The 15,235-nt window shown below is 46.3% G+C and overlaps 1 protein-coding gene across 4 annotated transcripts in view; it reads right to left on the minus strand.

Moving 5' to 3' along the window:
• CLSTN1 (calsyntenin 1) overlaps positions 1-6,528 on the minus strand; it is a 37,677-nt gene extending 31,149 nt beyond the window's left edge. For 3 of the 4 annotated variants that reach the window (XM_027657920.1, XM_027657918.1, XM_027657917.1), the window contains exon 1: positions 6,285-6,527. In XM_027657920.1, coding sequence (XP_027513721.1) covers positions 6,285-6,357 — 73 coding nt within the window. In that variant the 5' untranslated portion in view covers positions 6,358-6,527. Of the gene's footprint in view, positions 1-6,284 lie in introns of all 4 variants that reach the window. The other variant, XM_027657919.1, reaches the window with a different exon arrangement.
• Between the last annotated feature and the right edge of the window lie 8,707 nt (positions 6,529-15,235).

Raw genomic sequence — 15,235 nt, forward strand, 5'->3', positions numbered from 1 at the left:
TTCCCTTCAGCCCATCTGAACCAAGCATTATTCTATCTCAGACAGTTTCAATATTATTAAATGTTGGACTGAGAAGAGGTCAAAAAATGGGAAAGGATAACTTAATTGTCACAAAACTCCTGCAATCTCCAGAGGAAGTTGTCCAAAGCCAGACTGTTCAGTTCAAACCAAACCAGCCGGCCTATTCCAAGCTTGACACTAACAAAGTGCCCTGAGCTGTTAATCTCTTGCCATTTAACCGGGATAAACTACACTGGTTTCCTTGAAATACAATATTCACACTATCTGTAAGCGCCTCAACTGGAATCTGCTGTAAATCCCAACGAGCATTTAATCCAGTCAAGTGGGGGAAGCTGCACTGGCACAACACAGAACACCGACTTCTCCTCAGCTTTCAGTGGGCAGGGGGAAGGACAGCTGAGCATTCCGCTTTTTCCAGGTGGCAAATTGAAGGGTAAAGCTCCTGCCAGAGCCTTCCTTCTGCCAATCCTGATGGAACACCCACCCACAAGGTGAGCACCAGCCTCCTGTCCAACTCGGTTTATCCACAGACAATTGCTGCTGAGGGCACTGGTGCCTGACGGGGTGTGTGCCTCCAACACAGGGCTTTAAAACCCCGTTTGCCCCAGGAAAATGGGCTCAGTTTTTCCTGAAACAGAACACAGCAGCTTTCCTGACTGTTCTGCAGCAAAGGGAATGTGCCTCAGAGCAAGGATGCTTCCCAAGAGCAATGGCTGATGCTGCAGAATCCAATCCATCAGATAACCAGCAGCAACCTTTTCCTGCTGTTTAAAGGAATTAATGAATGCAAATGACTGTGTAACAGGGAAATGGGGTTTAGGGCTAATATGGAAACTTTAATCAGAAGCTATTAAGACAATCAGAATTAATTCAGCCCTATAATCTGAAAGCAAATATTAAAATTAAATGTACTTATCAAAGTCCTTTCTGAGGACTTCCGTTCTCTCCTTACAAGTGGTCAGCAGTTCATCTGACTTAAACTGGATCTGGCACCTACACAACTGAAGATTTAGACACACCTCAACCACAAAGGACTGTATCTGAAAATACTTTTTCTTCTACGTAACTACTTCTAATATACAGTGCTCTTTAGCCACGTTGCATATCATCAGAATCAGATTCATGACAAAATAAATTCTTAAGAATTAATGGGTAAAACATGTTCAACTCAATAAGTACTACAGTTCGAAAGGCAGATGCTCAATCTAGTGATAGTAAACATAAAATACTCGTTTTTAAAATCCACCTTTGAGACTTCATGAAAAATTCAGAGGAACACTCATAAAAACAGAATTTTATTCTCTGTCAATACAGACGAACTGCACTCCATGAACTGAGTAAACAGTCCTTTACTCCTGTCCTGAAGGTCTGACAAAAATTGATTACTGTACACCTTTTCTTTAATTGTCTTCCTCTTGATGCCAGAGATCACAAGGATACCTTTCACTGAGGCAGTAAGAACTCTGAGATATGTCTTACCTTGAATATTCATGATTTTGTACTGTTCTGATGAAATTTCAAGCAATATCATTAAAAGAACAAGTTTGTGTTGTACATAACTAGAGAAAAACACAGCCCAGCCAAGTGGTAAAGATCTACACAATAAAATCTGCCCTCTCCACCCTGAAAGTAAAGTTGAATAAGAGAGGGCGTAGCATGGCCTGATTACAATGTGTGTTCTGTCCTGCCCAGCACTCCCAGCTCTGCCTCCATTCTCCAGGAGAAGAGGCTGAGGATTAACTCTGGATATAAACAACTTCAAATGTGTATCAGTGGCAATGAAATGATTTATTGTGTTTGTTTATTTAATTGGGTCTTCTCATACCTAGAATTTTATCAGAAGTCATCGCCCACAACCAGGATAACAACGGGATAAAAATCAAACACAAGTTCTGCTTGAAAGCTGAGTTTCTTGATAGCACAGAGCTTTTCTTATCTCTGGTATGGGGTTCCAAGACAAACTACCATTTTCCACTAGTGGGAAAACTCCAGCAGCAACAAAATATAAGAGGGTGAATCCAGGAGATGCCCCAGGAGAGGGGCTGGGTGTGGGCAGGGACATCCACCAACATCAACCTCTGTGGTTCCCAGCTGAAGGAAAATCAGGTGGTTCAAACTCATCCCACAACTTCAGATCCCTATCTTGGACTCTCTGCCACAGTTAAGGAGCACAACTGCTGTACCCTGGAGCACAAGGTAATGTTTATAAATTATCAGATGCCTACAGTCTGTACAACTAACACCAATTCTCCAAACACCATATGCAAACTGTAAGAATTCAACAGGTTTTATTAAATTATGGTTTTTGCAGGGAAAAAAAACCTCTGGTTTATCACCACTTACAGAAAGTTTCCTGTTCTACACTGACCCAGTTGCCTAAATCTGATGTTATTTGTACAAAGGCACATGGAAGTTTTGCTATAAGCCCGATGAAACTAAGGGACATGTAAAGGACTGATTATAAACTATTTGCAATTTTATTATCCACAACATTCAGTTGTGCCAAAGACCTTAAACAGAGGATATACCAACCAAATTTCAATTTGGATAAAAGCCTGGCAGGGAAAACAAAGATCCCACCACAAAACAGTTTAAATAGGATTAAGACAACAAAGCCTTAATTTTTCAAGTGAAATTTAAAATGTTTTACACCAAACAGAAGACTCAAATAGAAAACATAAGCCCCTAACTATAAAAATTAAATTAATAAATGTTATCTTAAATTTTGCTAATTACAGCACAAGAGTGGAAATCCTTTACTTTCTAACTGTTGTCATATTTATACACTTCACTCCCTGAAAGGAAACAGGATTTACAAACACAGCCAACATCACCTCGGTGTAGCTGGCACTTCTGGCTCTACTTGTTGACTCCATTTAAAAACCAGGGAAACCCGCTGGGAGCAGGAGCTGCAACTTGTTTTCAATGGGATACAAAGCAAGTGAGATGAGACCTAATGCTACAAACAAAGGACAGACAGACAGTTCTTCAAAGGCACTGAGGTTTTCAATAATCCTTCCCAAAGGCTCCTAAGGAGGTTTAGTCCCTGTTGAAGCCAATAGGAGTCAATCAGTACAAATCAAATGAATTAGAGAGCAAAACAAGATTTATTTAGGATGAAGGTTTCCAACTCACTAAACTCCCCCATGTTTTGAGGTATCACTTCTGTCTTGGCCAATAGTGATAATTCTACAAGACATATGGCCGCTAATGCCATAAACCACATTTCAGAGAGACTTCTCCAAATAAAACTTTAGAGAATGAGATAAGGCTCCGAAAAATGGTAGAAGCGCTTTTTATTCAGAGAACATTAATGGCTATACAAGGTTTTTTTCTCCTCTGCAGAACTGTTGCAGAGCCACAAGCCACTAAGCTATCCCATATTGGGTTTTCATGGCAGGAAATGCTGCTTTACCCGGAATACCAGAGTTCTGAGTTACGGGATGTTCACATTATGCTGAGCTGTGGCCTGACCTGGGTTTAACTTCATCCCTCCTGACTTCCATGAGAAGGGGAAGTCCACAAGCTGAGCTTCTGCCCTTCTCCTCAAAAACAACTGCTTGCAACAATCTCAAACTGATGATTCTGTGTCTGCAGAAACATTAACATCTCAAAGCCAAGATACATTTTTTAGGCCTAGAAAACTTTCTGTGGATGAATTTTCCTGCTAACTTGGCACAACCTGCAGCCCAGTAATATGGGAGAACTAGCACAAGAGTATTCCAAACACACAAAGCAAACCATGTTTGCCTGCACCATTTCTCCCTCATTTCGGTTTCCACAGCAGTGTATTATTTTAAATAATATACACAGAAGAAGAGATTAAAACTGTTTGCATGAACAGATGCCTGTATATAATGTTTTCCCAATCACTGTGTACCAGAGAAAGGTCTAGCACTGGTTAATTCTGTCTCTTCTCAGTCGTCTCTTACTTTCATAAATACTTGGAGAGTAAAAAAAAAATATAGGCCCCATAAATAGCCAAATTGCCTCTTCATAAAGCTTTGGGCAGTGTTACATTTCCTTGCCTCTAGGAAGGAGATAGAAACCTAATCTCCAGCCCTGTATTATAAAGGCTGTTCCAGTGTCAAAGAAACATCTGCAGTAAGACTGTGGTAGTAACAAAGTGGTTTGTGGTTTGGATTTAAGGCATTCACAGCACCACATAACTTCCTGAAACATCACAGATCAGCAAAGCTCCCTCAAGATTTTCATCAATACCCTTCCTAAATGATAGTAAATTGGAAGGGCCCCAAGGCAGAGGTCTAGCTACCTGGTCAGGAACTGTGGAAGCAGCAGCCATCACTGCCCTCTCCTCTGGAAACTCCCTCCATTCCACTCCCCATCCAGCTCTGGTGAGAAACATCCAAATGCTTCGCCCTCACAAACACTGAATGCACTGCAGCTGCTGCTTTCCTACTGCAACCTTAGCCCAACAAGCTTAGAAATATTTGGGTCAACTTGATCAACTACAAAATAAATTCAGGTGAATTAAGAGTCCTGCATCAGCTGGAGTAGAAGATGCCTCTTCAGAACCTGAAACCACTCTGTGTACCCCTTAACTAGAGGTCAGGCAGCTCACACCTGTCTTTTGTGCAAGATCACATTCCCCAAACGCTGCTTCCATTCCTTTCCATCATCAAAAAAGAAATCACTTTTCACTCCCTGTTCCAGCCACAGGAATGGCAAGACTGGAGAGCAGAACCCACCACTCTGGTGTTTCCTTCCCAGCCCATTACTAAACCAAGCACAGTTCCGTTTTCACCACTTGCAATAGATCTCAGCGACCTCAGTAACAAGGACTTTTAAAGTCACAGACGAAAGAGATGAAGCTGTACTTGAAAAAAAATGGACCTGACAACACAGCACAGAATGGAAAGCTTACCAAAAAAGCTTCCAAACAAATGCCTCTCCTACCAACGGGGAAATGAAAGAGAGTTACTCCCGTAGGTTTCCAGGTGTTCTGCAGAGCTTGCTTGTCGCTAAACGCATCTTCACATAACATTAATAACAGGCCTACCTACAGCAGCCAGAACGTCACTGAGGCAACTACACACCCTAAGCCAAACCAGACCTCATTCTGTAACTCAGTTACGTGTGCTGAAGTTTAACAGATCAGGACCTGCAGTCCAGCAGCTCTGTAGATTTGACTGAAAGCAGGTACAGGCTGTAACAAGCTACAGAAGAGCAGCCCTAACAGAGCTGCCCTGGGTAAGGCTGCCTAAATTCACCATTTCCAAGCACATACCAGCTTTCTTTGAAAATGGTTGTTGATGTGAGTTTTATTCCTAATTTCAAAGGACGGAAAAGCCCAGCAATTCAATGACACTGTGCTTCTGTACTGGTGTGGTAAACGCCAGTTTATTTAATGTTTCCGTGAGCGCTTGTGAATAGGTTGTACTTAAAGAGATCTTAGACAGGTAAATGATGGCCACTGCCTGAACAGCTGGCAGAGGACTTACTACAGCAGCAGCTTCTGGATCCCACACGGGGAAACCGCAGCAAGATGTGCCTTTAACGAGCTGGGTTTTAGATCAACTACTTCCCTTCGATGTATTTACAAGCCGTTTTACGGCCGCGCTTCCAACCCACGCTCCGATTCAACGCCAAGACCTCCGATCTCATCACAGGAGACCGGCCGAGCCCCGCAGGAGCGGCACCCCCGGAGCCAGGGGTAACCTTCAGGTGGGGAAACGTCCCCGAGCCTCTCGCTGAGCCGTGCTCGGGAGCAGCCCCGCAATGCGTATGATGCTGCTGCTGCTGCTCCTCGGGATAATCAATAGCCACAAGGCCGCGTTCGCACCGCCGAACCCTCAAGGTCTGGCCAAGGTACCGGCTCTGGCTCGGCCGCGGGCCGGGCAGCCCCGGGGGGCTCTCCGGGGGGGTTTTATCCGCCTCGCCCGGCCCCGCTCCGGCCGGCTCTGCCCGCGGGACCCTCCCGGCAACAAGTGCCGCCCCCCGCCCGCCGCGGGCCCCGTTATGTAACGGGCGGGCACAGCACCGAGCGCGGCCCCCGCCGGGCCGGGCCGGGGGGCTCCGGGCGCAGGTGAGCGCGGAGGACGAGCCGCCATCCCCCCCGTTCCCTCTGCAGGTGCAATGGCCGCGGTGGGGTCACCCCCGCGCCATCCTCCCCCCTCCATCCCTCCCTCCCGCCCCTGCGCTCCCTCCCCCGCGCACGGAGCCAAGGACACCGTCCGTCCCCTCGCCCGCGGCGCAGCCCCGGGGGGAGCCGGACCTGCCTCGCCCGCCCGCGGTGGCGTTACCTCGGGCGGCCCCCGCTGCTCCGCAGAGCAGCGCGGCGAGCAGCAGCAGCGGGCGGGCGGCGGGGGCCGGCATGGCAGCGCCGAGCGGCGACACGGGCGGCGCGGAGCGGGGACGGCAGCGCGCAGCCCCAGCTGGCGCCCCCGCTGGTCCGGGCTCCGCTGTGCGCCGGGCGGAGGGCTCGGCTCGGCCCCGCGCAGGAGGAGGAGGAGGAGGAAGCGGAGGAGGAGGAGGGAGGAGAAGCGCTGCGCGGCCCCGCTCCGCTGCCGTCCCTCCCCTCCCTCCCCCGCCCGCCCCGCCGGCGGCGCCTAAAATGGCGGCCGGGCCCGCGCCGGGGACCAGGCGGGGGAGGGAGCGAACCAACGGCGCGGGGCGGCGGGGGGGGGGGCCGGGAGAGCCCATTGCGAACCCCCGCGGGCTGCGGCGCGACCCCGCCCCCGCCCCGCCCCGCGGGCGGCTGAGGGCGCTGAGGGCACTGCGGCACCGCGGCACCGCCGCTCCCGCACCGGGGAACGCGGGCTTGGGGGCGACTCTGGGGGGTTTTGGTGTCTTCTAGCGGGCTGAACCGAGGTGCGGGGCGGAGGGAGAGGGGCTGAGCCGGGGCTCTGTGGAACCTCACGCAGCCGATTTAAACCGGTGCCCCCTGGAACCTCACACAGCTGATTTAAACTGGTGCCCCCTGGAACCTCACACAGCTGATTTAAACCGGTGTGTCCCTCCCAAACCTCATACAGCTGATTTAAACTGGTGCTCCTTGAAACCTTACACAGCTGATTTAAACTGGTGCCCCCTGAAACCTTACACAGACTGGTCCACCCCCCACCACCCCTCACGCATCTGATTTAAACTGGTCCCCCAAACCTCACACAGCTGATTTAATAAATGCTGATTAAGCCCCTCTCAACTTGAGTTCAACCCGGTATAAAGCTGTTTCAAGAAATAATTAAACCCCATATAAAGCTGTTTAAGTGCTTTTGCCCTAACGCTCATAGATCTTTTCAGCAAAAAGGCAAAAAAGCTGGTTTTTACCCAACACTGGTGCCAAAGGCACCCCAGAGAGGGGCTGGGAGCAGGAGGCACAAACTCAGTCAACAAACTGCCAACACCTGCCTCCAACAAGCACCAGGAACAAACAGAACCATGGAGTCATTTAGGTTGGAAAAGACCTTTAATATCATCAAGTCCAACCCTTAACCCAGCACCCCCTTCTTGCCACGCTTTCCTAGCTCTAGGAGTGCAGTTCCTGCAGAAATGTGTCCTCTTTTAAACACAAATGCCCCTTAGTGCCTCGTGGTGCTGCTCTGAGTCGATGCTCAGGGACTGAAGGGGCTCCTTGGTGCTCCCCGGGTGCACCCGCTGCAGTCAGACTGAGCTGTGACATGGCATCAGCCTGCCCAGATGGAGGAACAGCAGCATCCACAGCTCAGACAAACCCTCTGCACAGTGAGAAACCTGTCCAGTGTAGCTTTAGTGACTTTTATTAAGGCAAAAGCCCATTACTCCCGTCCGGAGAAATTCCAGACTTGTCCTGTGATAGAAAAGTTCTTTGCTCTATGATCAAAGATTTCAATTAGAAAATGCTTCAACAGAGGAAAAAAACCTACCTTACCATGATCAGAGTTTTGACAACCAACTTATTTTATAATTAGATTTGACTACTCATGCTTTGTACCTATTAGCCATTTCACTCCCACAGTGAAATAAAAATAAAGTCCAGAATGTTCAGGATCCTAGAGATGTGGTATTTCCTTACTTTAAAACACTGTGCAGTTTAAATACCAAGATTGATCTCTGCTGGAAAAGCCTCCCCCTCCCTCCCAAGGCAAGCCCAGTGCTGTTCCCTTCCCTGCTCACCCCACACTCAAGGTGGGCTGAGAGACCAAAGGTGAGAAACTAATTTATTCACTGCCCTTGAGCAGTCAGTGAGCCCTCACAAGGTGATAGAATCTGGTCTGCACAAGCCAGTGCATTTGGATATCCAAAGGCAAGATGTTCTGCCTCTTCCATCCTCAGAACCAACCACCTTTACCTGCTGTATTCGAATGTCTGCAGAGCAGAGAAGGAACTTGAAGAGCAATATCCTGTGGCCCAATACAGTGAACACCCCCCTAGTTACTATTCTGCACTTTGGGGCTCTCCCTTAACCAACCCAGTTACTCCACATTTATTCCATTGACTGTAGGGCAGCTGCTCTATCAAGAGCTAAGACATCTTTCTTTCTTTAAATAAAGCTAAAACCTCAGCCTAAACCCCCTTGATTTCTCAGCCTGGCTAACATATGCTGGATGGCAGATCATGTCAGAAGAAGCCTGGAGCCCATCTGTTGTCAGAGAGCTGAGTCTTTACATTCTGCCAACGCAGCTTCAGCTGACAGTTTGCTACATGATGTGTTTTCCTTTTGTATGGAGAGTAGAAGGACTGTCCAGCTCAGTGTGACTCTCAGAGGAGGCTTACTAAGGTAATGCCTGAGTGAGAACCAGCCCATTAGTAAAGATTTGTAAGGCAAGATATCATCAGTTAAAAGGTGATCGCCCACTGATCAATACATGGTATAACACATACCCCATATTCACCCAAATATTGGATTTTGATTAGGAATCTAACTGTGGACAGAGCTTTAATGTCAATATAGAGGTATCTGAAGAGGCTTGTAAGTCTGGGCAGCTGGCATGTAAATACACATACTCTAATAAAACATTTTTTGCAAAATAAATTATCGTTAGGTGTGGCAAAAACACATTTTTAAAGAGCTTTGCATTTCCCTTGGGCTGTATCATGCATTATAGCAGGAGAAAGCACAGCACCGTGAACCACAGGGAGAAGGGAACTCAAGTGTTACCATCAGGACTCGCTTAAATTATTCTGATCCTGCAGAATTAGGAAGGACAGCCATTTTTAAGAGAAGAAATGCTATGTTCAGGTAAACCTTATTTATGACACAGTGACCCTACCAGCTCAGATGAATTAATCAGCTGAATCAGTCATGCTGAAGCTGGGAAATTTCCAAGGAAGGAGAAGGCCTCGATGGCATTTCACTCTCTAAGCAAAACTCCTCCGAGTCAGTTGTGACTAAGGCACTGATTCAGTAAAGCAAACAATTCTTTGGTCTGTGTTTTAGGATCAGTTAGATGGCTTTGTTTCATCAGATGACTAAGTGGTTTGCAGGGGCAGTTTAGGGGCTGAGCACTCAGACAGGATGGGCTCTGCACCTGAGGGGAGCCAGACAAATGAAATCCTCAGCCCTGTCACCACTGATGTTCCACTGGCACTTCCTGTGACAGTTCAGCAAATACAACATCCCCTCAAACACCTCTTGTTTCAAAACTAAATCTGATTTAAGTTGCCCAGTGTGGGACCTGCTGTGCTCCAGCCCCGTGTGCTGTTCAGCACTGGCTGTCCTGTTCCTGTCTGCCAGAGGGAACCGCCTTTCCCACGCTGACAGGGATTCTCACTCTATCCCAAATGCCACATGCCATTATTTCAGAGGAACTCAGGGAACCAACTTCAGCACCTTCATTTTTACCACTTATCTCCCTCCTACTCTCTGACCTGCTTCTCAAGCTACAAAAAACCATTGATTTTTATTTTATTGGTAAGCAACAAAACTGGAACAAATGGCTCCTGGTAGAACATGTTTTCTGTTTCAGCTGAAAACCTATCGGGCTGATGTCCTTGAAATGCACAGTGTGACTAATGCCCGGCTTGCAAGGACCCAGGAGGACACATTTATTGCACTTGTCAGAATGGAGCTGAGCAGCCAGAACAGAAAAGATAAGGTGAGAGGTAAAAATGAATGCATTTGCTTGGTACTGAAAGGCAGGCAGTGCACACCATAAATACAGTGCGCAGAGAGACGTGCTCAGATAAGTCAGCAGCAGATCCGGATCTGGCTCTTAGAGCTCAGGATCACACAGGGGTTTGAATAAACACAGAATATGCACTGTTACTTCTGGATATTAGACTTGGACTCGTTTAAAAGGGCACACATAGGGAAAGGGCCCAAACTTCAAATAGTCTAGAATGTACTGAGAAAATGGTTGTCTTTAACTAAAGAGGCCAGAACCGAGTGTGGGCTTGTTTTCATCTCAGTGCAATTTAATGTCTGTGCACCAGTTTGTTTGCAGATGCATCTCTTTAACAAGAAGTTAGAACCCAGCTTTATCTCCTCCACCAGTTTATCACAGCTGCCCTGAAACCACTTCTGAGAGGGGACCAATTGCCATAGAGACTGTGCAGTAATTAAGCTCATGAGAGAGCTGCCTGCACAATATTAGATGAGGGCAAGAACAGAGCAGCTTCTGAGAAGCTGTATCACAGCTCCACTCCTGCTGCTCCCTTTCCCACTAGAGAAAGCAATAGGAGAATCACAAAGTATTTGGGGAATTTGAATTTTAGTATTTTTTGTTTCTGGCATGGCTTTATCAGTCTAAGGCAAGCAGGAAGAACAAACAATAACGAGACTAAGGAAAAGATAACTCAGGGTGAATATAAAGAATTAATTCTGCACAATGAGGTCTATGAGACCCCAGAGTACTCCTGTGAGGCAACAGGCACAAGTGGCATCTTTTGGGTCATTCCAAACAAAACTCCACAAGAAAATGCCAGAGCAATTCTCCTGCCAGCTGGAAGACAAAACACACACACGACCCGTTAGATCTTTTCTAGCCTTGCTGTCCCTAATATACACACTCTGAACATGGATAGGCATAAAACTCATGTGTTTTTAGATTCAGTAGATGAAGATGTTATTATTATTTTTTAATGTGTTAGAACCCAACTGTATATTTTTGAGGAGAAAGAATTAGAGGACTGGTTTTCCCCGCACTTGAAAATTTCCAGAAGTGCTTTGATCATGTATGAGAATTGATTTAGGGGATGCAAATGAAGGCCTTGGCAATCTGAGGAAGAAAATCTTCTCCCCTGACATTTCTGAGCGTTCAGAGAATTCTCAACAAGCCATTGAAGTACAGGTTCATCAGAGAGACAAAAAGAAAATTCAATAAGCAAAGAAGTACATAAAACCAACCAGCTCCCTCACAAGAAAACCAGCAGCATTAACAATCTTTCCACCTTGTTCAATCCTTTTTTCCTGCTCAGACTTACCTTCTATTGCAAAATATGCATCCAGAAACATGAAAGCAGTGAAGGCAAGATGCAAGTCTTGCCTTACAAAGAGAGACTGAATATTCTGCATCATCATTATAATATTTTACAACTCATTAGCACCTTCCATCCCAGGATCTCCCAGCATTTACAAGCGTTAATTAATGCACCCTCACAATACTTCTGTGAAAAGTAAAAGGCAGGTGTCTGGATATTGTGGTGACAGGTGCATTACAATGGAATAAGACAGAATTTCTAGGCTTTCCATTTGCATATTTAGGAGAGCAGGGCACAAAAAGGGGAGGAAAAATTAACAAGTACTGCAATGCCTTGAAATACCTGGAATCGAGAAATGCTGTAATACCTTGAAATACCTGGAACAGACTGGCTTTCAAGTCTCCACCTAAAAAGCAATACTCATTAAGGACCTCAGTAACATTTAGGCTTTATTAACGTAAGACTTTGCATCCAGTGCCACAATGGCTATTTTAAGCTGTGTTGTATAAATAGAAGTGGAGTCTGAATGAAACTGGACCTGTTTCTTAAAAAATTATTTCGCTACATGAAGGGGTACCGAGGTCTCCTAAGTCCCTGAAACCACTGTGGCTTCTGAAAAGCGTTAAATAAATTATTTGTAAAGCTTAGTAAGACACCACTAAGGAAAGAGAGAGAATGCAGAAAGTGAAGCAGCACCAGGAATAAGTTATTTCACTAATCATCCTCTAGCTCAATAAAATAAGAATTACAGTCAGGTGCTCTGGGTGAGCCTATCTACAGTGTATGCCCATAAAAAACAAGGAATTCAGTGGTTATACATTATTTCATCAATTATTGTATTAACCTGTTCTGAAGAGCAGCACAGTGGGCCATGCCCATGTCAACAACTGCTTTAACTCCCTGATTTATACAGAAAACTGAGCTAGTGATTTATGCTGGGGGAAGATACATAGATTTTAAAAAAAGAGAGAAGAACTATGGGGTTTTTTTCCCAGTTCTATCCCAGATCTCCCTCTGGGACAGTGCCTAGCCTCTACCTTGTTTCCTTATCTGACAACACAGTCCAGTAACACACCAGGAATAAAAGGACAGATGGATAAACCAACTCATAAAACAAGGTTTAAATTTCTCAGCTTACAGATGTTTTGTATTCTTTAGGCTCGTGATATCCTGCAAACATCTGGTCATAAAATGAGGTTTTCCTCTCCGCCTGCCCTCCCTGCAAGGGAGAGGAGCAGAGCCATGAGCATGAGTATTCCCCTCCCCAAGAGCCATATGGGAATGTAAAGGCATTCTCTGAATTCATTACCCGGCCCCACAATATGATTCTGTCTTTGTATGGGCAAGAAAATGGATGTTAATTTATTCCTTATTGCTAATTTGAAAAGGAGCACAAACACAACAGTTCCATTGCAGAGGCTTCTACCAAGGGTGTAGTTTAAGTCCAATTATGTGCTATTAGTACATTTGCTCTTTATTCCTGTGGCATATTAATTACATGTCTGGTATTCTGATAATTAACACAATTATACTCTTTATTTTCCCCTTTCGTTAGCCAATATTCTTGCATTTTACTCTGATAAGTAATTTTCTGTAGGTAAAAGGAGCCAAATCATTACATATTAATAATATCGAGCAATGGGGCTTTTAAATGAGCTTGTACAGAGAAGATCCAGCAATGTTCTCCAGCAAAAAGAAGAGCAGATGCTCCTGTTGAGCTGCAATGTATCTCAGAGACTTCCAAAACGAACCCAAATCACAAAGCTCCAGTTTTGTATCCAGCAGGACAATGAGGCTGAAGCAGCAGGGCCATAAGGGCTGTGCTGGCACTGCCACACAGGGCTGTTCAAAGGCTCCCTGTCACCAACACCTCTGATCTCCCACTGCCAGCCATGAAACTCAGTGACATTTAGCAAAAAAAAAAGTTCCAAAGGGTCAACCAGGATGGTTTCTCACTGCACAGATCCACAAATCAACACTCGGCAGACATTCCACAGCAATATTAAGGAACAAAACAAGACAAGCACTCTTGCTACTGTAATACACTGAGGTGGGTAGATTTGACTAAATTAAGTAGGCACAGACACCTCAAAGATTTGGTTTTTTACCTGAAGGACAAATGATTGTTCCTCTATTTTCCCTAGAAGCACATTGGAACCTCCCCTTGGCCTCATACACCACTATGGCTAAAAAAGCCCCACTAGGGAAAGAAAGATTCTGCTGTAAGTGGTTCTTTGGGAAAGGGGGAAAAGAAGGAGCAAACACTCTGTAAATGGGTCCCACCTTGCTGTCTCTGAAGCTGCTGTGAACACTATTATTTAGACAGGGAAAAATGGCATCAATTTTATTAAACGATTCTTCTGAGACAGTTCTAGTTGCCATAATTTCCCCATCTCGTAGGGTTTTTTTAAAGGCCACAAAAATAAGCTGAAAACATGCATTGTTTGTGCTGCAAAATGGCTTCACACAAACTGCTGTCCTTCCTCAGTGTGTCGGGTGGGACATGGGCTCCTCTGCACTCCAGGCCACCCCACAGGCACGCTGGGCACCGAGGCTGCAGCTTCCCCAGCCATGCTCCACATTATCCCAAAGCATTTCACACATGGGCATAGTCAAAACTTCCCAAACCTCAGCCAGGCAGCACCTGTAACCACCTGGCTGCTGAAGGAAATTATGAAGTTCCTGTAGATCAGCCACAAAAAGTGTCCGGGACAAGGTTTAGAATTGATGCAGACATCCCAATTTCCGAGGCTGTGTTTTACCTGCATAAACTACCTCTGGTGCCTTAAAAAAAGTCCCTTTTGAAATTATCTGGTCAGGAAGAAAACACCCTTTTATTCCTCCTCCCCCTTATTTTTCTAAGATCCCAGTGCTCCCAGCTCCTTCCTCACGGTGCCCCGGCTATTTAAGTCACAGTCTCATCAGACAGGAGTGCAGCTAAATCCTTTGTCGTCTCCCATATTTATTTCTGTTCTGACAGATACCAGTTGTGACCCTTCCTGCAGCAAAGCCACTGCCCTCCTGGCCTCCACTCTAATTGCAGATTTGCTAATCATGTTTTGATCACCCACCCATCTAATCGCCGCCGCCGCACGCCAGGGGCCGGCCCCATTTCCAGGGGAGAAGGGCACAACACGCAAACGCGCCGCTTGTGTTCTCGGCCGTATGGAAAGGATCAGGGGATTAAGAGGAACAGTCAGCCCTGATTAATGTGCCGAGGGAGTGGGAGCTCCTTGCCAGGGGCAGGGCCCGATTGCCTCCCCGTGGGGAGCTCCCAGGCAGACAGTCTCCCTTACAAGGACGTGTCGTCTGCCCTTTGGGAAGCTGGATGCTGCTTCCCTTGGCTGCTCTGCGATAGAAAGATGGTGAAATGCTGACAGCGAACTGTCCCGCGGTGGGAAGGGTGTGTTGAAGTAGTGCAATAGCGTTCTGGGGGTGGACAGAGGGTTGTTGCTCTCACTGACTCAGCCACTGACCTCCCACCGGCAGCAAAACAGCAGAATTCTCTTCAGTGCCTTTTGCAGAGGTGTTCTGAGCACATTAACCCTAAAGGGAGCCAGCAAAGAGCTGGTGTCTTAACAAAGCAGGAAACAAACACTGAGCTAAGGCTCAGGTACCGGCAGAACCAACCTCAGCACGGGCTGTGCTCACACCAAGGGGAGGATGTGTCCTCCCTCCAACCACCCCATACGTGTAAGTGGATCCCAGTGATTGAGAGTAATTACCCCACCCCAACCTGCACTGCTCTAATCTATCCATTAGATTGTTAACTCCATGTTTTCCTCTGCTCAGTGAAGGAAGATAAAACATTTCTCCTGAGTTCTTTTGGAAAGGTTATGTGCCCACTTCGACT

Source organism: Corapipo altera, unplaced genomic scaffold, assembly GCF_003945725.1.
Source record: "Corapipo altera isolate COAL_440 unplaced genomic scaffold, ASM394572v1 301, whole genome shotgun sequence".
Taxonomy (NCBI): domain Eukaryota; kingdom Metazoa; phylum Chordata; class Aves; order Passeriformes; family Pipridae; genus Corapipo; species Corapipo altera.